Below are 19,936 nucleotides of genomic sequence, written 5' to 3'. Positions count from 1 at the left end.
AGCCGGTGTGGCTAGAGGTAACCACTCACGCGCAACAGTGGTGCTGACAACGCTACCATGCAAGGCACTTGCCTCCTTGTTGGCTGTATTCTGTTTGCAAGATAGCTGCGCAGGTACTGTTGTAGATGAAGAACAAGTGGTCATGAAGTTGAAGACAGAGGACAGATGTTGTTGTCGGTTCTTGATGAGTGTGGGACCCGGAGAAGAGGTGAAGTCACGGAGGATGGGCCGATCGTCAAACAGTCCGGTCCTTGGTGGGTCCGGGGAGGGACCGGATGGAACTCGCTCACTCGGTATATGGGACGGAAATGCACTCTGTTGAGTTCCTTCATGCTCGCGAATTCGAACCTGAAAAGAAGACATGATAGAGGAACAGTTCATGGGAGAAGGTTCTTCACTTGAGGAGAGAAAGTGCAAGAGAGCGCGGGAAATTGGATGACAACTTAAAGTTCAAAGTCATGGAAGGAGCGAAAGGTCCAAGGCCGAGAAATGGAAGGTGAAGGCGGGAGACTAGCGTACAGTAGGAAAGAGTCAATGAGAGTTTGCGTTAAAAGTGGGGAATGATGAAAAGGACGATGGAGCTCAGCTGCAACGGTGCGGGGATCCCCGAGGTAGAACAGCCAATCACAAGTCCTGCCTTGCTTCCCGCACGACTTCAAAAAAAGTTTGGACTCCATAACAAGCAAGGGTGGAAGGTCAGCCTTTTTCTGAGCAGGCAAGTGCAGCGCAATCGTAGGCAACCGGCGAAGGAGCGTGACAGGCTCTCAACACCTTCTGAATCCGCTGGGGGAAGGAACTTGTAAGGGACTGTCCTTACACCCGATTCGTCCGTCTTGTCATTGACTGACACTTTTGTTCCACTTTGCTCACTTTAAACCAGGAAGGCAGAGAGCCGTCGATACAAGGCTGGGCTATCACAAGGAAGATCCGATTGTATCTTTCAGTTCGTCACGTAGGGGAAGAAGCGAGAGAGAGGAAGAGCAAAGGGACGCGCTATCTACGGATTGCGGATTGCGCATCAAGAAACAACGCGGGGCCCTTCCCCGTCCAGTCGCAGTTGCAGTAGGTTGTTCCAACCTGTGCTAGCAGCCCAGCGGTCCCGTCTCCGGCTCCAGTCCCCGTCCCGTCGTCAGGCCCCGGTCAATCGTTAATCTTTCCCGTCATTCCACCTTCCGCCCTGGCGACTTTTGAACTCTCCCCGTCACCCATCGTCGCGTTGCGAATTGACAAACTGGCGCACCTCGGAGCCGGCCTCGACCAGGGCACCACCACCTCCACCACCACCTCGCGCTGTAGGCGAAGGAGCTTGTTATCTTGGAGCAAGCGATGACTTCGTCCGCACCCTCAGGCGCCGAGAGCGCTCAACCGCAACCGCTGCCACAACCGCAATCGCAGCCGCAGCCGCAGATTCAACAACAGCAAGAACAACAACAGCAAGAACAGAAACAACAACAACCACCACCACCACCACCTCCTCCTCCTCCTCCTCCTCCACCACCCCCAGAGGCCCAGCCGCCGCCACCACCCCCTCCGCCAGATACCCCGTCCCAGTCGCAATCGCAGCAGCAGTCGTCATTACTACAACCTCAGCCACAGGTCCTCGATGTTCCTGCTCTCAAGCTTGATACTATTACCCTCGAAAACGGCATCGGCTATACCCTCAATTCGCCCCCGCGACCTGCCATCTCTCCTCTGACTGATCCAGTCCCCGACCCTCGTACCCGCGAACCTTCCGTACAGCCCCTAGAAACCGAACTCGAGACGAATAATGCCGCCGACCAGCCCAAGACGAACGGCAATGTGCACTCCAGCACAGCGACCCGACCGAACACAGACCTCAAAGGTGGCAGGGACACCGCGCAGGTCACGGGCCTCGGGGCAACTGCAGGTGCAGCAGCAGCAGCAGCAGCAGGAGGAGTACCAACCTCAACCGTGGCAGGAAACTTTTCAAACCCAACTACTTCAGCCCTTTCAGGTCTCGCCATGGACGGCACACCAATAGCTCCCTTCAACAATCACGCCCCCCAAGGTCTTGACGGCATGGCCAACATGGACTTCACTTCTTCCGCCATCGATCTCCTCCAGTCCCAGAACGGCCATATTCTGATGACCTTCCTCCAGTCGCTCTCCGCAACCAACCAGCAACAACAGTTACAGCAAATACCTCCCCTCCCGCCAAACACCGTCCGTCCTTCCCAGGTCTCGCTGGCCCAGATGCAGCTCGATCAAGCCAATGCCACTCACCTGCCACATACAACAACAGACCAGGGGGCACTCCAGCCACCCGTGGCCGCCGCCGCCGCCGACGCTTCCCTCGAGTCCTTTGCCAGACTAGAATTCGCCGACGGTGTTTTCCAAATGACGACCTATGCCCTCATCATCGGTCGTGACCAGCGTGCCTGGAGGATAGCAAAGGACGAGGAGCGTCGTGCTGAGCAATACAATAGAATGAAACAATCGTACGAGTCCCGGGGCTTAGCCCCTCCTGCACCCCCTTCTGCGGACTCTCGCCGCTTCGCAAAGTCATACATCAGTGAGGAGGGCGGCATGTTGGGGCCCGAGTCGGATGACGACGAAGATGAGGAGGGACGCCCGTCAGATAACCGAGCTCCGAAGAAACGGAAGATGAACGGCGGTGTACCTGTTCCTGTGGATTCGTTTGGAGAAGCTGAAATGAGCTCGATACCTGGTGTCACAGCTGTTGGTGATGAAAAGGGTCCTGTGTCCAACAGACAATATGTCTCGCATACCCCAGGAGCTGCAGCTGTTAATCTCAGCGCTCTCCGACCCTCTCCACACCACACACCTTTCCTGGGTATTCATTCTCCAGGTCCCAACATTGCTGCCAAGACAAAGGCTATCTCCAGAGAACACTTGAAGATTCAGTTTAACCCCCAGGCTGGCGTCTTTGAAGCCATCCCCTTGCACAAAAACGGCTTCTTCTGTGAAGACGTCCACTACAGCCACGACAAGGTGGTTCTCAAAAGCGGAGACCGCCTTCAGGTCAAGGATGTCGAGTTTGTCTTCATCATCAACGGCGTGGCCGAAGGCAAGACCGGTGCTGAAGAGTATGAACCAGAAGAGACACCTGCGAGGAGGTACTCAGAAGGCGGAAAGGAGATGAGCTTCGATTTCGAGAGCATTCACGAGGTCGACAGGCGTAGCACCAGTCCCGAAGACAATGCAGTGCCCATGTCCGTTGATCCTGACCGAGACGACAGCCAAAGTGAGCTGTCAGAACCTCCAGACGAAGATATCCTCCTGCCCGACGCACCGGACCATGTCATGGAAACGGTCGAGAAGGAAGATGTTGAAGAAGATGACGAGAGTGACCGCCGCTCTCAGTCTCAGTCTGTGAAACCTGAGCCGAGGCCAGAGTTCCCCGACATGTCCAGCGTACCACTTATGGATCCTCCCAAGAAACGAGGTCCTGGAAGGCCCCCCAAGAACGGCATCATGTCTAAGAGAGAAGAGAGGCTTCGGAAAAAGCAGGCCATGGAGCTTGCCAAAAAGAACCAACCGCCTCAGCCTCTTGGAGAGCCGCCAGTCAAACGCAAGGTCGGTCGGCCGAGGAAGCATCCTCTTCCTGAGGATGCCCCGGATAGACCCGAGAAGCGCAAGTACAAACCGCGCAAGAAGAACGGAGAAGAGGGCGACGCCTCTGACGCCGAAAAGACCATCAAGGAGAAGCGGCGCGAGAAACCCAAGACGCCTCCGCTCGAGCTCCGCAGGGAGGATTATACCGAGGAACAGCTGCAGAAGCCAAACAAGAACTACGGCGTCCTGATCGACGAAGTTCTGTCTGCCGCGCCGGACGGGCTCACACTCAAGCAGATCTACAAACGAATTCAGTTGAAATATCCGTTCTACTACTTCAACGTGGATACCAAAGGGTGGGAAAGCAGTGTCCGGCACAACCTCATTGGGAACGATGCGTTCAAGAAAAACGAGGAGACTCACCTCTGGAGTCGCGTTCCCGGAATCGATATCGATGCTGGAAAGAAGCGCAAGGCACCCTCCCCTGACCACGCCGCCTCCTTACATAACTTCGGCCAGCACTATGCACCGCAACCCATGCCTGCTCATCCTGGCATGTACCACGGAGAGCACGGGGTCCAACAAAGCTATCATCCAGGCACTATGGGCCAACGACCTAGCTATGTCACTACCGGGCAGCCAGGAGTCAGCCAACACCCGCCTCAGCATCTTCCAACTCCCCAGCCCGGTGTTCCGCCTCAGCAGCCTCCTCGGCCAACTTACCAGGCTGCTGCTCAAACAAGCCCGCCAGCACAGGCCCAAGTGTATGGTACGCCGCCTACCGCAGCGCGCCAGATGTCAGGTACACCTGCCGCGACATACTCGTCACCATACGTACCACGGCCGCCCATGCCGACTGTTGCGGCACAGTCTGGTGCCACTCCCCACAGCATGGCAAGACAGCATTCTATCCCGGTCAACGGTCCAAGCCAGGTAAACGGTGTTCCACGGGTCAACCCACCACCCGCTACTGCACATACTGGAGTACCGGCTGCCAGCGGGGCTAGGCCGGCTCAGCAAGCTACACCAACAACGAATACCACGTCGCCAGTGCAGTTCAGTCCAGTTATCGCGCCGGAGCTTATCTCATGGCTTGAGAGCTTCAAGGTTACGGTTGAAAAGCTGGAATACATCCAGAAGACGTCGAAGTTTCCGCAGATCCTCGCCATGTCTGTTATCAACCGTGGCTTGAAGTTAACCACAAGAAGCATGATACCTGATGAGGAATCACTGGAGTTGGTTGTGCTCCGTGTCTTTGAGGAGCGAATTCAAGGCACCAGCCACAAATCGCTTGATCCAGATCTGCTGCAGACTCTACTCACCTTCAAGGCCACCATGGTGAGCACTCTGGAGGCCAAACTGGACTCACGGAAGGCCGAGTGCTTGGTTCTCTCCGCTATTGATCAGGTCCTGGGCTTAGCTGACAAGACCATTACGCGAGGAACGGAGGCTGAGATGCGGGAGTTCAATAATGCCGAAAAGGTTTTGATTCCTGCTATCAAAATGAAAGTGGCAGAATGGCAACGGAAACAGGCAGCCGCAACGGCACCAGCACCAGTTCATGTGACAGCAACTCCAGGCGCACCACCCGCAAACCATCATACGATTGCCCCTGCGACAGCTCCTGGCGCGGCTCAAAGAGTTGCCACACCGAGTATGACCCAGCGAGTCAACCCCCCGGGCGGTGTTCCTTCGGCAGTGCCTAGAACCATCACGCCCGCAGCGCCGTCTCCCGCTCCGGCCCCGTTGCTTCCTCGAGCTGCACCCACCTCCGGACAACCTATCGCACCCTCGACGGCTAGCCACACGAATGCCGCAATGGGAGCTCGACCTGCGTCCGCCGCTGTCTCGGGCCCTGTACAGTCGGGGCCTTATATGGGTGTTCACGCCGGGGCCGCTACGGGAGTCACTGCCCCTGTCTCTAGAAGCCCGCCTCTCACTCATGGTGTTAGTACTGCAGCTCCAACTGCCATGCCACGAAGCACTCTGGCTGCCTCTGTCCCAACAGGTTCCGTGGGCCAACAGACTTACTCCGGGGCACCAGCGGGGCCAACGAATGCCTCGATCCCCAGAGCTCTTCCTTCCACGGGGGCCCCGGTTGCTTCACTCACAGCGCCGACGTCTGTCACGCCAATGTCTTCCACGGTCCGTCAAATGTCTTACGTGCCAACCGGCCCTCCGGGCTTGACAGCGCCTCCCTCAGCCTCCTCAGGAGCGGGCGCCGGGTACACTAGGCCTACCAATGCTTCCACGATGCCAGCATCCACTTCTGGGCAGGGACCTATGACATCGGCTGTCTCTCAGGCTGTACCTTCACCAAGGCCATCGTCTTTGACAACTGGTCAAACAGGAGGTCCTGCGAGTACCCCTGCCTCAACCCAAAGGCCTGCATCTGGGGTCTATAATCCTCCAGCATCGTCACCTGTGCCTTCTAGTCAGAAGAGCATGCCATCAGCACTCCCGACAACTGCTTCTGGGACCGTCTCATCAACTGTATCTGGCCTTGCGGCGACTCCTTTGCCGCCGTCTTCCGTTCCTAGATATAGCCCGCCCAACCATGCCACAACAACAACTCCAGCAGCGGCTATCCCTCGAGCTCCTTTGCCGGCTGCCCCATCAGTCTCTGCTCCATTTACCGGCCAGCCATTAATGTCTGCACCGGGATCGGCATCCACACCCTCGACAGGTGCAGCCCCTCAGGCAGCTCAGCCGCCTTCTCGACCAGTCGGTCCAGCTCCAGCTATCTCTAGTCCTACTCCGGTTACTCCATCTGCTTCCACCCCGTCCTCAGCGCCTGCTGCTTCGGCTCAAGCCACTCACGCAGCTGCCCAACCTCCTGCTGCTCGGGCTACGGCCAATCCAGCTTCGGCTGCCCATTCGATTTCTCAGCCGGTTGCTCAAGCGATTGCCCGACCGGTTACCCATTCCCCCGTCCAGCCGGTAGCACAACATGTGACTTCTGGTCAGGTGTCCACTGTTGCTCATCCAGCCGCACAGGCGGTTCCTCGGCCTGTTAGTTCCACTCGTGCTCCAGCTACTTCGGCGGTTGCTGTGGGCGCAACTCAAGTGGCTTCGGCACCTGCTATGACACAGCGGGTTGCACAGGTAGCTCCTCAACCGGCTCCTTCATCGGTTCCCCAGTCGCTTCCTCGGGCTGTTTCTCAGTCGGGTCCTCACATAGCTCATCAGACAGCACATCAGGCAACTCACCAGGCTCCCCACTCAACTCCTCAGCCAGCTCCTCAGCCACTTCCTCGGTCAGTCCCTCAGACTGTTCCCCAGACGGCTCCTCAGGCGGCTCCTCAGGCAGTTTCTCAGCCGGTTTCTCAGCCGAGTACCTCAACTCCTGGCCCAGCTGCTCAACCTGGCCCAGCTGCTCAACCAGGCCCAACTGCTCCAGCTATTTCTGTGCCTAGAGCCCCCGCTCCTTTTACCGCTCAGTCCGTTGCTCCAGCTCCGACTAGTTCCAATCCGGTCCCGGCTGCTCCAGCATCTCCGGCTCCAGCTCGAACTCCTGTTCCTGCTGCACCTGCTGCACCATATGCGGCTACGAACCCGGCTTCGGTTCCCGTTCAATCTCAGCACCAGGCGGCGGGTCAAACTCGAGTACAGCAGCAGAGATCACAATTGCAGGCCTCAGCTCCGGTTACAACGAACATTGCCTCTACGGCGCCGCCTCCGCCTCCTGCTCAGGCTCCTCCGCCGCCTCCACCTGTTGAAGCTTTTCCACCTCCTCCACCCCCGCCCCCGCCCCCACCTACTCAGGCTCCTCCTCCTCCTCCGCCCCCGCCGCCTATGGAAGCTCCTCCGCCTCAACCACCTCCCCCTCCTCCGGCGGAAGCGCCTCCCCCGCCGCCACCAACTCCTCCAATGCCATCTTCGGTAAGCGGTGCTTCTTAGAGAGATGGATTTCCGGATTATAAGAAGATTATTGTGTAGTTTTGGGAGAGAATTCAAGGAAGTTTAAACATGTCTATGTCAGGGAGTGGAGAATATGGAAGTCATGGGATTGTTGGCATATTGTCATTGTTATTATCTTGTAGCGTTATTTACACATACGCGCTCACCACATTGCGAGTAGGCGTTATCGGGGTTGTTTGCCCTTACTTAGGACACTTTGATACCACGGGAGAGGAGAATGGAATTGAGATGGAAATGGAAATGGAAAAAGAAGATCGGATTCTTTCATGATGATGTCAGAACAAGCTTGATATTGGTCCTATTTCTTATTTCCTGTTATTCTTTTTTCTCGCACATTCATCAGCCACACACACACACACGCGCGCGCACATACTCGCACGGTTATGATTAGGATTTAATGATGGTTATGCAAATAGTATGGTAGGGAGTTGTCGGATATATCCATCCTTTTTTATGGGGAGTTAATGAGTTGTTGTGGTATCTCATGGTATGGTATGGTATGGTAAGATGACATCCACAGAAGCTATGGTATGTCAGTGTTAGACAAAACAAACGCAAAAAGACCCGGCACACTCGTGGGCCATGGCATTGGCAGCGTTTATGAAGAACTTACGGGGAGAGAGGGAGGAAGTTATCTAGACAAAAGTTAGCTACCAAGTTAGTTATCACAGGCGGGAAGAACGCAATCAATAGACCTCCTTTATCAGTACAGTATCTCGCTATTCTCTTCCGTTTATTCCACTCCATTTAATAATCATGATATTTGGCGAGTGAGTGAGTGAGTGTCTTCGTAGTAAAGTGAATGGATGGTTTAAAAGGACCGGCCCCCTTCCCATCTATTAATGTATTCTTCCCCTCGCAGACTCACACACTCTTCATCGATGGGTAATAAAATATACTTACTACTACAAGCAACTGACCAAAATATCCATCGTCGCCGTATTATGTGAGTGAGGTTTGGCCCATACTTGCAAGGTATGTCAATTACTGAATGAATGAGTTAGGCGTTCCTGGTTTAAGAAGTGAAGTTCGAAGCATAGCTCAACATTAAAGAAGCACAACAAGAACTGATACACACGCGCACACACACAACACCCGCACACACAGAGCATACACGCAAGGCACCCACACAAGCTTAATAGGATGGTGCCTACTTATAATAAGGCGGGAGTGCACATGTCCCGACAACGTCAAACTTCCAAAAGATAGACGATGTTCTGCTTGCAAGGCAAAACTCGAAGTGCACACTATACAGCCAATGCCAACAGGTCCTATCCTGCGACACTACTCGTGGGTTTTCAGGTTTCTAGACTAGGAGTTTGAGAACAAAAAGAGGTCACAGGTGGGAAGTCAAGCCGTCGGGTACCACAACGGCAAAACCTACACTTTCCTTGGGTGGACTGAAAGGGGAAGCTGGGGAGAAAGACTGGAAACACGAGGTGAATTGATTGTCTGAAAGTGTGTGTAAAAGAGGAAAGTCTAGAGAGTTGAAGCTGTTTATTGTAGGCGTATGGTGATTACCCACTTCACTTCACAGTCGATTTCCGATTGCTAGACGTCAATCTTCACCTCTCTGTCTGTGGGATTTTTCAGTTGGATTTCTTTCTCATCCGCGTAGTATCTAAACTTTATTACCTACTCAGGCAGGGGAGTCAGAGTGGCTTCCACTCGTCAACGGTCCGATTTAATTTCACGTCCTTGTTGTATCACTTTCTCAACTGTCTGTCTATCGAGACATTGAGGACTACCGACGTGAGCGAGCGATTTCTCCTCAGCACTGAACACACTTCATTATGTAATCTCCATGATTGATTGATTGATTGACTGTTTGATTCATTGCTTGATTGTTCTTGTTTCCCTCTCTAGTCTATACATATTGACCCCAAACCCTCCGTCCGTCCGTTCTTCATCCCTTTTGTACAAGCCATTCTTGTTGCCCAGAAGAAGAAAAAAACGCTTCCTAGGAATCTATACAACCGTGAAAATATACAACCGTGAAAAACTACTCTTGCTTATTTAAAAGTAGTGGTAGGAGTGAATGTTGAACTAGAAAAACAAAAACCGATGCGAGCCCATATGTATATCCATCGGGTTCGCCATGTGTAGTAAGTATGCCTGGAAGAATGTATCGCTCTCCATTCCTTGCGCGACCCTTATTATGCCGAGTTAAGAGCCGCTGGGACACGCTGTCCCGAATGCTTCTGCCGTTGATTGTTTTTGGCATAGTGTTCCATGTTGGCGTAAGCGTGACTGGGACGCGAATGGCTTTTGGCAATGCGAACACAGAATAAGGCCATACTCGATGGCATTTTTTTGGGCAAAATCCGGATGCCCATGGGCTAGATGTAGTTTTAGTACCCCTTTATCCGCACATGGCTTTTGGCAAACCGGACATATGTCCTTGGCAGTATAAGTCTGGGCAAAAGAAATCCGATGTGTTGTGCTCGCGTGCTTCCTTATTTTGCTTTCGTCCGCGAACGGCTGTTGGCAGATCGGACACAGAGGGATGCCATACTTGGTAGCGTTCTCCAGGGCGTAATTCCGATGTGATGTGCATAGATGTTGCTTAAGCATTGAATTGCGCCCGAATACCTTTGTGCATATCGGACATAGAGCGAATTTATACTTGGTATGATTGTTGTTGACAAAATCGGGGTGATATGAACATAGATGATCCTTTAGCCGTCCTTCCCTCATGATTGCCTTTCGGCAGACTGGACATAATGACAAGTGATACTTGGTAGCATTTTGCTGGGCGAAATCCGGATGTGATGCGCACAGATGTTGCTTCAGATCTTGGTATGACAAACCAGTCTCTAGACAGAGCGGACAGTCAATTTTCCCGCGGTGGTAAGGTTTTCGCGCGCGTGACAAGGCATCCGAATTCCGATCGGCAGCATCATTCTCGGTGATCTCTTGAGTATCACTCTACTCTGACTCTGAATCGCCATCCATGCCCAACAACGTCTTGTCGAGATCGTCCAAATCTTCTTGATCCTCGGCGTCCCGTTCACCATCGTCATTACCGTCAACATCATCCTCGGCGTCATCACCCTCGCCTTCACCGTCGCCGAGGCCAAGCAGCGCCTTGTCGTCGTCATCCAAATCGTCGACGTCGTCCATGGGCGTATCGGCATCATTGGTATCGGCAGTATCCTGCCTCTGGATACCGTTTGTCTTGCCGGTGCGAAGAATGACCGGCTTGTTGGTGGGCGCGTAAGCACGACGATGGGCATTACGCTCCATAATATCGGCCTCGTCCTCGGTTTCCGCCGGATCGATGTCGTGCTTGGACGGCGAGCCCTCCCCGTCGTCTTCGTCACCTTGGCCTTCGCCATCGCCGTTGGCATCTCCATTAGTCAGCTTTGGCCGCTTGATCGGCCTGACAACGCCAAGGTCCGGATCCTTGGACTCCTCCCACCGGCTGAGTCGGCGCTGGGAGCGCCTTAAGGCGGCCGCGTACGAGGCGAACTCCTCTCCAAAATCATCATCCTCGTCTTTAAGCTGGCAGAGACCGACGTAACCTTTCTCACGGAAGGGATAATTCTCTCCGTATCCGGTGTAGTTCACGGCCCCTGCGAGGAGAGCCTGCTTGTTGTAGTTCACTGTCTCCTCATCCTCGCTATCGCTGAAATCGGCCCATTCCTTGGCTTTGTCGAGCCTGTTGACCACACGGATAATGGAGCCATCAACGCGACGGTGCTTTCGGCTGTAATGGTGATTTCGCCTGAGTCCTCGGTCGAGAATCCACTCGACCCGTGCAGCCCGATTACGTTCGACGGCCATCTGATGGGCGGTCGGTGGGCGAGGCTTCCGATGCACAACACCTTCGAGCATCTGCCCACCACCAGGTGACGAGCCTTCGAAGATTTGATACTTTAGGGAGTTGCCACCCCTACGGTTAGTGGTTGGTTGAAAAGCGGCAGGATGCCGACCGACCAAAGCCCTGGGCGGCGGAGTGGATCTGATGCTGTCCAGGTCGCTCTCAACCTTGGAGGGCCTGATTCGAGGAAGGATGCCAGTTGTAGGGCCGATCTCATCACCAACAGGGAAGCCACGGCCTCTGCCACCTTTTCTAGTTTGACTCTCGACCATGAACTGCTGGTCTGCTTCGATGATCTTGGCTCGCATCTTTTGCTTGTCCAAACCGAACTTGATCTCTTCGTCGGGATCCTTGTTCTCGGCTTCCTCTTCCTCTTTCGTCATCTCTTCCAGCTGCGGCACGCCCTGGTTTGCTACGTCAAGACCATAGTCGACACCTGCTCCGAAAGGATTCTCATCGCAGCCTTCCTCGGTGAAGTCGGACTCGAGGTAGAACCACATGAGCCATAGAAAGGCACGAGCACGGCTGGTGCTGGAATAGTTGGTCTTCATGATCAAGTCATGGAACTCTCGGCCAGGAGGGAAATGCAGCTCGGCGATCTTGCTAGCCTGCTGGCAGATGACGAACAAGAGATTGACGGGATTTGTCCTCGGTACATGGGTGGCACGCGACTTGATGGCGTCGATAGAATTGGGCTCATCCCTATCCTCGGCGCCTCCTTTTAGAATAGATTTTAGACGAGGAGCATCTTGTAGTTGCTTGTACGCATGGGGGTCCTGCTGGGCCTGGAGCGAAGGGATAGCGTGGTATGTACGGAGCTGTGCACGCATTTCGGGAAAGACTGTGGAGGAGATTGTTAGCAACAAGAAGACACAAGGCGGATGCACGACGGGAAGGTGGCTTACAGTTGAGTGTTGTGTTCATCCGACCAATGTTGACGAGGAGGCAGACCATGGCCATTCCTTTCGCGGCTTCACGATCACTAAGCAGCTTGTCGCGAAGGACTTTTGATGTCTTGCTACTCCTGGACATTGTGTCGATGTAGAGATCGGCAAAGCACTGTTTGCCAATCTTTTCGGGCTCGTAGCTGTTGGTGAAGACCTTAAGCTCGTTGTCGAAGACGGCCTTGAGAAAATCGTATTGGATATCTTTTCGCCAAAGCGGTTCTCCGTCGTCCTTTTTCAGATGCCTGATCTTGCCAATAACGTTGGTCCCTGATCCATCGTCTCGGCCACGTCCTCGCTTCCCACGAGGTAGCCTGGACTCGCCTGGTTCGGGGGTGGCAGCCATGGTAGCGTCGTTGTCCTCAGTTACGCTGGCGGCAGTGTGAGAAGTCTTGCCGGGTTGGTGGGCGGGGGAGCTGGGAATGTCGACATCTGACAGTGCAGGAGAGACAGCACGAGAGCTGGGTGAGGCGGCCATGGCTAGTATTTATTTAGCTGCGAGAGCGCGGGTGGCTCTGGGGTCGCAGGTTGCCGTAATCGAAAATCGGTTTGTGCCCGTCGGAGTTACTCGGTCTGGTCTGACCTGGTCCGATCTGACCCTGCTGACGAATGCTGCTGAGGTACAGCGGGTATGACGAGGGGGAAGGACAGGCAGTTTTTTTTGGTTGGTGATGAAGCGTTTGTGGTTTCCTGATGGGGCCTGCAGAGTCCGACCGCAGACTGGGCGCGCGCGCGCAGGGAAATCGCAGGAAACTGGCAGCAACCAGCTGGAGTTGATGCGCGACGGGCAGGATAGGATGAATGAATGTCGCGAGTACCTGACAGAAATGGCCGAATGATTCACGTGGGCGGGTGGTGAAGGAGATGGCGATGCAAACAAATCATGACTTGCTGGTGGGCAGCCCAAGAAATTGCGAGTCTGCGAGATGTGGAAGAAGGGAGGAGTGGTGGTGGTGGTGGTGGTGTTGAGGTTGGTGGGAGGAGGAAAGAACGGAAAGGGATGAAGGGATTGGCATGGCTGAGTGAACTGAATGGGAGGCACAAGCAGTAGTAGGAGAGTTGGCGAGACTGGAACCGACGAGGAAGGAACACGGAGAAAGAAAATACATTTCAACCGACATGATGCTAGCAGGCAGCTTCCCCTTCCAGGTTTGTGTGCCGTGGTGGCCGTACGTGACGGGACCGTGGTGACCTCCCGTGTCTTCCATCTGATAACCTTCTTCCATCAACTAACTTGAATCTCCAGCTTCAAGTTCATCAATAAGCGGGTGCTAATTCTCGCAATTTCTGGACCATCATGGTGTCAAATTGTGTGCGTCGGCCATGGCGCTTCGGAAGCCCCGTGTGTGCAGTGTGTGTGGTGCATCGTCGCGTCCTGTTTTTTGGCCGGCAAAAAATGGGTGTCGCCGAGTGTTGCAGGTGTCGATGCCTGCTTCTGGCGATCGAGCCGTGTGAGGTGCAGTGGGTGAGCCTTTGCCCGTTGCCCGTTGCCCGTCGCCCATCGCGGTCAGTGACGTTTCGACCCTGGACCCTTGGCATCCACACACCAAAGGGTGACCACTAAACGCGGTTATCTGTTGTGACGCCAAGGCTATCGGGCCCACTCGTGTTATGGCTCGAGCGTTGTTAAAGCCTATGTGTTTATGAAACATCCGCATCATGAGCACATGTTCGTGATGCCAGAAGCTGCAGTATGCACTTGCACTTCTTTCGGGGCAACATGCCCGATCCATGTATTTTAGACGTATTGCATTGAATCGAACCCGAATTTCACTCGTAATCCCGAGATCCGTAGACAGTACCTTAGGTATACCTTGTGCAACTACTACTACCTCCACGAGCATCGTCAGTTTGGGGTATTCTTATTTCTTATCAGCACAAGATGACCCCAGAGGAGGGGCATGCTTAACTGAATGGGGTTGGATTAGGTAGCTGTAGCTGTAGCACCACCGTGTATCCCGAGAGGGGTTCCTATGACAACGCAACACAATACAGTCACTTTTAACCTTTGCATCACTCGTTTCCCTCGAAACCATCTTCGTCAACATCTCGTGTTCCGACCATGGCCACCGTTGCAAAGATTCCAGTCATCGATATCTCCGATGACTCCCAAGACCAAGCCCAAGTGGCCAAGGAGCTGGTCGAGGCCGCTATCGAACATGGCTTCATCTACATAAAGAACACAGGCAAAGATATCCCCGCGGAGGATGTCGATGGTGCTTTCGAATTGGTATTTCATCATCAGCACCGGTCACTCATTCTACGAAAGAAATGCTAATCAAACAACTTCACCTAGGCCAAGAAGCTGTTCAAGGAGACGCCCGTTGAGGAGAAGCAAGCATGCACTATTCAGAAGAATAATCGTGGTGTACGTCAACGAATTCTCATGAGATATCATCTTGTCTCATATAACCATATTCAACCATATGACATTTCTAACCACCTCATGATATCCAGTGGTCAGCCATGCACTACGAAACCCTCGACCCCAAGAACCAGCGTGTAAGTCACCAATCATCCAGCCATCCACCACTTCACTCACTCACTCACTCACTCACTCACACCCCCATCTTCTCCAGGTCGGCGACTTCAAAGAAGCCTTCAACTTCGGCGAACCCTCCCCCCAAGGCCTCCTCCAACAACCAATCCCACCCACCATCTCCTCCTCATCCGCCTTCATCACCGACTTCCACACCTCATGCTACCGTCTCTCCCTCCGCCTCAACACCCTTTTGGGGATAGGCCTCTCCGTCACTCCTCCCTCATTCTTCACCTCCGCGCACTTACGCGAGAACGGTGCTTCGGGAACCATCCTCCGATTACTTTACTACCCTGCCCAGTCCTCTATCACTTCAGAAGAAGGAGAAGAAAAGAGCGATGGGGACGTCAGGGCAGGTGCACACTCTGATTACGGCAGCCTTACTCTCTTGTTCCGACTGAAAGGCCAAGCAGGGTTGGAGATTCAAACGAGAGAAGGGGAATGGGTTCCCGTCCCGGTCTGCCCCCCGGGAACAGAGGATGATGCGCAGCCGCCTATTTTGGTGAATATTGGGGATTTGTTGAGTTATTGGACTAATGGCTTGTTGAGGAGTACGGTGCATCGGGTTGTGTTTCCTGGTGCGGGGGCTGGTGCTTCAGAGGGAAGTAATGGGATGGTGGAGGGGGAAAGTGGCGAAGGGGAAAGGTATAGTATTGCGTTCTTTTGTCATCCGGTGGGGACGAGCAAGTTGGAGCCGGTGCCTAGTGAGAGGGTTAGGAAGTTTGGGGAGGAAAATGGACAGGTGAAGAAGAATGGGGAGAGGAAGATGTTGACTGCTGATGAACATTTGATGTCGAGGTACGTTTTCTTGCTATTCTTTTCACAAATTTTGGCTATGTATTGCTAACGGTGTGGTGTGAATCTAGACTGCAGGCGAGCTATCTGAAGTTGTATGAGGATGAGAAGAAGGAGTAATGATTTGCGTCGGTATGATATAGACGAGACTCTGTCTTCAAGTATCTCCTCGGTTAGCAGAATCTGCGATGCAATCCAGGTATCAATAAGACCAGACCCTAAGGCCCCTTCCAGAAATGATATGATCTTTCCCTTTTATCCTAGTATCTTACCCAAACTAAACTTCCTCAATAAAGGAATCCAATAAGAAAACCTCATCCTCCCGAAAATAAATAATATCTCGCAACGCAATGCAATGCAATGCCATCTTCAACACCTTCCCCTCCCCTTCCCTCTACAAGAAAGAAAAGAATAATAAAAAATCAAGTCAACCCAACCCAATACCTCCTCCAAATACTCCCACTTCTCCTCATATCAAGTTTAATCTCATCACACTCCCTCCCACTCTTCCCGCACCTTTTTTCTTCCTCCTTCAACTCCTCCAAAACCCTCCAATCGTACACCCGGATATGTCTAGGCTCACCGTTCCTATGTCGTAGCCCAGCGTCTCTAACGCTTTGGAGAAACGCCTTGTTGGCTTCCTTCCTTTTGGGGTCGACGAGGATGATCTTCTTGTTGCGTTTGGTTCCACCGCTGGGGGTGCATGAGGGGGTGGTGCCAGTGGCTGTTGGTGCTGAGCTGGTTGGTAGCATGGTGGGTTCTGTGGTGGTTGTTGATGTTGTCGGGGGCATGGTTGTTGAGGGAGTGAGTTGCTCTATTGCTGCCCACTGTTTGGGATCGCACGCGAACTCGGTTATCCCATGACAACCTAATAGATCCTCTGTTACCCAAAGGTAGCCGGCGATGCACGGGGAAAGCATGAAAGAGATGTTGGCGAATGTGCACGAGTCGCCGAGGTAGCGACAGCACTTGTTTCCTCTCAAAGACCCGATCGCCGTGGGGGAAGAGCAGAGTTGAGGTCGGGCTGAGGATTGGGGCACGGTGAAGGTCAAGTCATTGGTTCCTGTGCCCAGTGACATTGAGTGAGGAAGAGAAACCCGTCCCCTGGTGTTCGTACTTCGGCGGTACTCCATGTCCAAGGTAATAGGTTGGTACATGGTATTTGCACCCACAAGGCACGGGACTGATGAAGTAGGGTTTAGGTTTCGGCGTGATGAGGTTGTTTTGAGGACGGCTAGGGGTTCTCGCTGAACAACTGATGAAGCTGTGCTCTCCCTGCGGGATGCGGAAACGTCTTTCTGGCCTTCTGCATCGCTGTGCTTCCTCAGTTTGCTACAATCATCATCTAGGTTGGCCGAGGAACTGTGGGGTCGCTTTTCTCCGCGAGCCATTGTTGACAGCTCAACGGTTGAGGTCTTCGGCGATTCAACCACAGTTGACAGAAGACGGGGTCGGTCTTTGGGCTTTGTAGGTGTTCTGATAGCGATGGCCGTCGAAGTTGAGATTGTGAAAGACTCTCTGCCAACAGAGGGCAAAGACGATGGTGGTAGAGGATCCGAACATGACGACCTATTAGGTGTCGACGGTGCTTGGCTGGTCGAGACGGTCGTTTGGCTCTGGATTTCAACGCCTCTTGTCTTGGGAGCAGCCTGTTCCAAACGACCTATCCAGTCCAACAGCTCCTGGCTTTCTTTGTCCACGGGCTTTTGTGTCCCATGAATTGCCATCTCTTGCAGCTCAGAAAACGATAGAACGTCAACATATGTTCGGTCACAATGTATCTTGTTTACCATCGGGAATCTCGGAGTCCAGAACCCGACATTGCCGGGTCTATCAAAAGAGAAACACCTGATGTCGAACACCGGGGGCTCGGAAAAGATTGTTGTTGGTGTCTTTCGGCTATCGACCCCTTCCTCGACCCTCGACGAGAATGCCTTATTGTCGTTCGGATTGACGGCGACCGGCTGGATAGTGGTCATGAAAGCACGCATTTGCGTTTCATTCAGTTCGACCACATTGGTAACAACGAACTCCGGTTGTTCTCCGAAGCGCAAAACCTCTTCCTTGTTGCCCAGACACGCAATGTAAAAGTGCGTCCACTTGATGTTTGGGAAGCCGTAGGACTTGGCTTTTGTGGGATCATAGCGAGCCCCAACGACAGCAAAGTCGCCGACATCCCCAAACTCTCTGATGTACTCCTTTTTGAGCTTGATGGCGATGCTGCCAGAGTTTCCCCATGACGGCCCAAAGTTGAAGTAGGTGGTGTCAGGTTTTAGTACCAGACCTTCTCCACGGTTGGTGATGCACTTTGCAAACGCACGCCGTAGGTCTGTTTCTGCAGATGGTCGACTGCAATCAATGGTTTGCCGCTGGACCAACATCGAGCGTCCTTTGACCTCTGTCGCTATCTCTCGCAGACGTTGATGCCTCTCGGAATGTTTGACAGCCAAGAGCGACTCGTCATCGACCATGAGGATGTCATAGTAGACGATCATCAGATGTTCCCAGGGGTTTCGTCTAGGTAAAGTCAGCAACGGTGATCTGAAGGATTATGGGTCGTTAGGGTCTTACTGTGAGTCTTGTTCCGTGCTAAGGAACGTACCAGACCTGGAGACATGCTTTCTGATCTTGTAGAAGTCCAATATCTTTTCTTCCTGTAACGGGCGGATTAGTGGAGGAATATACAATGCATATACGTTGAACGAACCTTGTCACTATATACTAGCAGCTCTCCTTCCAAGACACACCCCTTCTTGAAAGGACAAGAGCGCTTGTTTAGGTGAAGTGATTGCCGGATAGATCTGACTGCGATCAGCAGCGCTCTCCTAAATGTGGTAGGGAAATACTTACTCATGCAGAGCTTTCCGGTCTTTCGTGCTGTCTTTTCCGCTTTTGGAGAATATCTGGATGCAGTCATAACCCTTGGTAAGGTCGATGTGTATCTGACAGTATTCACCATCATACTTCTCTTCGCAGCTCATCCGACCATAACCAATCTGTAAGCATTGCTTGAGGCTTCTTCCCTTGATCCAATGTTGGCGGCCGACCTTGACACCCAACTTTGGTTGCAGGTGTTTGGCAAACTCATCCCTCTCGGTAACAGTTCGTTCGCGTTTGTGGCTCGCTAATATGCGACCAGCATCCACAAAGTCATCCCGAACTTTTAGTATCAAGGGTAACCGAGGATGGTAGTGGCGATATACTAGCTGCTGGTCAAGAATGACGGGCTGGTAGTTTTTCAAGAATAGCCGGGTGAACCACTTGGCATCTCGAGGGGAGAATCTTGTATAAATATTTCCAAGTACCTCCTCTCTGTTTTTCGGTGTTGAACTGGGAGGGAAGCTGCGCACCGCAGGGGAACTAAAGTGACAATGCGAAGCGATGTCGTGAAGAAGGTCGTCAATTTCCTCAACAGTAACTGGGCTGATGGGATCAGCGTTGGGCTACTTCAACGTCAGTTCCATACTTCCAAGGTAATATCTATATGGCCCCGCCAGCTGTGTAGAGCCACCAAATAGCGGGTTCAACCTGTCACGTCGTACAACTTACCGTGTCCCTCAAAATACGCTCAACACACTCAGCAAGATCCATGCCCCATTGAGCATCCTCATGTCTCCCAAGTTCTTCCTTTCGGGTCATCCCCAGTCCCAGTCCCCTTCCGATCGTGCGTTCCAACCTTTTAAGGCCATACCTGAAGACCCTATCTGTTCTCTTTTCGGGAAATAGAGCGGAAAGGAGTGCAGCATCGTTGTGGTCGCCGCGGTTGAGAAGCGAGCGATGCTTGGTGAACCATTGTTGGATGATATTGGCAGTAGGCTTCAGGCCAGTTTTTGTGCGCTGGTTGTCGTCTAACGCCTGCAGGAGGTTGCACACATACGAGAAAAGGAAGGGCATTGTTAGTGGTAAGCTATTTCATGGAGAAAGCGCTTCGAGGTGCGCCGGCGACCGGGGCATTGGCGATATCCAAGACGATCCAAAAAGGAATGCACCGCGACCTGTTCTCAAAGAGTGTTTTGGTGGAGAGTTTGTTGGTTCATGTCCGCGACAAAGAACGTAACCGGTGGTGAAAACAAGATGACAGTTATATACGGTAATGCGCGGTGCGGTGCGAATGTGGGCAGGAAGGAAGAAAAGGTTCGGTCGACTTGTCCGAGTGAAGGTGTTTCCAGGCTTCAGTGGCACCCGCTTGGGTTACAATGGAATTGCCTTGTGTCCCCGTCAGCACAGTCACTGCCCCGCGATAACCTCCATCGAGAGAAGAAGGTGCGGAGGGACAGAATAGGCGACCGCGTTAAGGGTTGCAACCAAGAGTGGGTCCATGGCGCGTAAACACGTGCGTGATGAATGATACAAGAAATGGAAATTGTGCAACCTTGA

The 19,936-nt window shown here is 53.1% G+C and overlaps 4 protein-coding genes across 4 annotated transcripts; 2 read left to right on the top strand and 2 right to left on the bottom strand.

Annotated features, from left to right (window-relative positions):
* The first annotated feature begins 431 nt into the window (after nt 1–431).
* On the top strand, nt 432–8,161 carry SMAC4_04048 (uncharacterized protein). The gene is made up of 2 exons (XM_003348155.2): nt 432–2,459; nt 2,535–8,161. The coding sequence occupies exons 1-2, from the start codon at nt 1,327–1,329 to the stop codon at nt 7,435–7,437; spliced, it is 6,036 nt and encodes a 2,011-aa protein (XP_003348203.2). The 5' UTR covers nt 432–1,326; the 3' UTR covers nt 7,438–8,161.
* A 1,096-nt stretch (nt 8,162–9,257) lies between these two features.
* SMAC4_04049 (uncharacterized protein) lies at nt 9,258–13,941 on the bottom strand. Its single transcript, XM_003348156.2, has 2 exons — nt 12,187–13,941; nt 9,258–12,122 (listed from the first exon to the last, which is right to left on the bottom strand). The coding sequence occupies exons 1-2, from the start codon at nt 12,701–12,703 to the stop codon at nt 10,387–10,389; spliced, it is 2,253 nt and encodes a 750-aa protein (XP_003348204.1). The 5' UTR covers nt 12,704–13,941; the 3' UTR covers nt 9,258–10,386.
* Nucleotides 13,942–14,212: 271 nt separating this feature from the next.
* SMAC4_04050 (uncharacterized protein) lies at nt 14,213–15,769 on the top strand. Its single transcript, XM_003348157.2, has 5 exons — nt 14,213–14,455; nt 14,522–14,593; nt 14,683–14,727; nt 14,805–15,562; nt 15,631–15,769. The coding sequence occupies exons 1-5, from the start codon at nt 14,288–14,290 to the stop codon at nt 15,677–15,679; spliced, it is 1,092 nt and encodes a 363-aa protein (XP_003348205.1). The 5' UTR covers nt 14,213–14,287; the 3' UTR covers nt 15,680–15,769.
* A 212-nt stretch (nt 15,770–15,981) lies between these two features.
* Nucleotides 15,982–19,859, bottom strand: SMAC4_04052 (uncharacterized protein; the record flags this gene model as incomplete). The annotated part of the gene is made up of 5 exons (XM_066090039.1): nt 19,109–19,859; nt 18,410–19,002; nt 18,267–18,360; nt 18,131–18,213; nt 15,982–18,076 (listed from the first exon to the last, which is right to left on the bottom strand). Exons 1-5 carry the CDS (start codon nt 19,451–19,453, stop codon nt 15,982–15,984), a joined length of 3,210 nt encoding a protein of 1,069 aa, XP_065946096.1. The 5' UTR covers nt 19,454–19,859.
* Between the last annotated feature and the right edge of the window lie 77 nt (nt 19,860–19,936).

Source organism: Sordaria macrospora, chromosome 2 (assembly GCF_033870435.1).
Source record: "Sordaria macrospora chromosome 2, complete sequence".
Lineage (NCBI taxonomy): Eukaryota > Fungi > Ascomycota > Sordariomycetes > Sordariales > Sordariaceae > Sordaria > Sordaria macrospora.
This window is presented reverse-complemented; position numbering and strand designations above follow the sequence as displayed.

What these genes read in the sequence shown, in the direction of transcription:
- SMAC4_04049 (XM_003348156.2), bottom strand. Translation starts at nt 12,703, where the DNA reads ATGGCCGCCTCACCCAGCTCTCGTGCTGTCTCTCCTGCACTGTCAGAT. An exon ending in GATGAACACAACACTCAACT is followed by an intron (nt 12,123 to 12,186) that starts GTAAGCCACCTT and finishes TCTCCTCCACAG; the next exon opens with TCTTTCCCGAAATGCGTGCA.
- SMAC4_04050 (XM_003348157.2), top strand. Translation starts at nt 14,288, where the DNA reads ATGGCCACCGTTGCAAAGATTCCAGTCATCGATATCTCCGATGACTCC. An exon ending in TCGATGGTGCTTTCGAATTG is followed by an intron (nt 14,456 to 14,521) that starts GTATTTCATCAT and finishes AACTTCACCTAG; the next exon opens with GCCAAGAAGCTGTTCAAGGA. An exon ending in TCGACCCCAAGAACCAGCGT is followed by an intron (nt 14,728 to 14,804) that starts GTAAGTCACCAA and finishes CATCTTCTCCAG; the next exon opens with GTCGGCGACTTCAAAGAAGC.
- SMAC4_04048 (XM_003348155.2), top strand. Translation starts at nt 1,327, where the DNA reads ATGACTTCGTCCGCACCCTCAGGCGCCGAGAGCGCTCAACCGCAACCG. An exon ending in TACAATAGAATGAAACAATC is followed by an intron (nt 2,460 to 2,534) that starts GTACGAGTCCCG and finishes GTCATACATCAG; the next exon opens with TGAGGAGGGCGGCATGTTGG.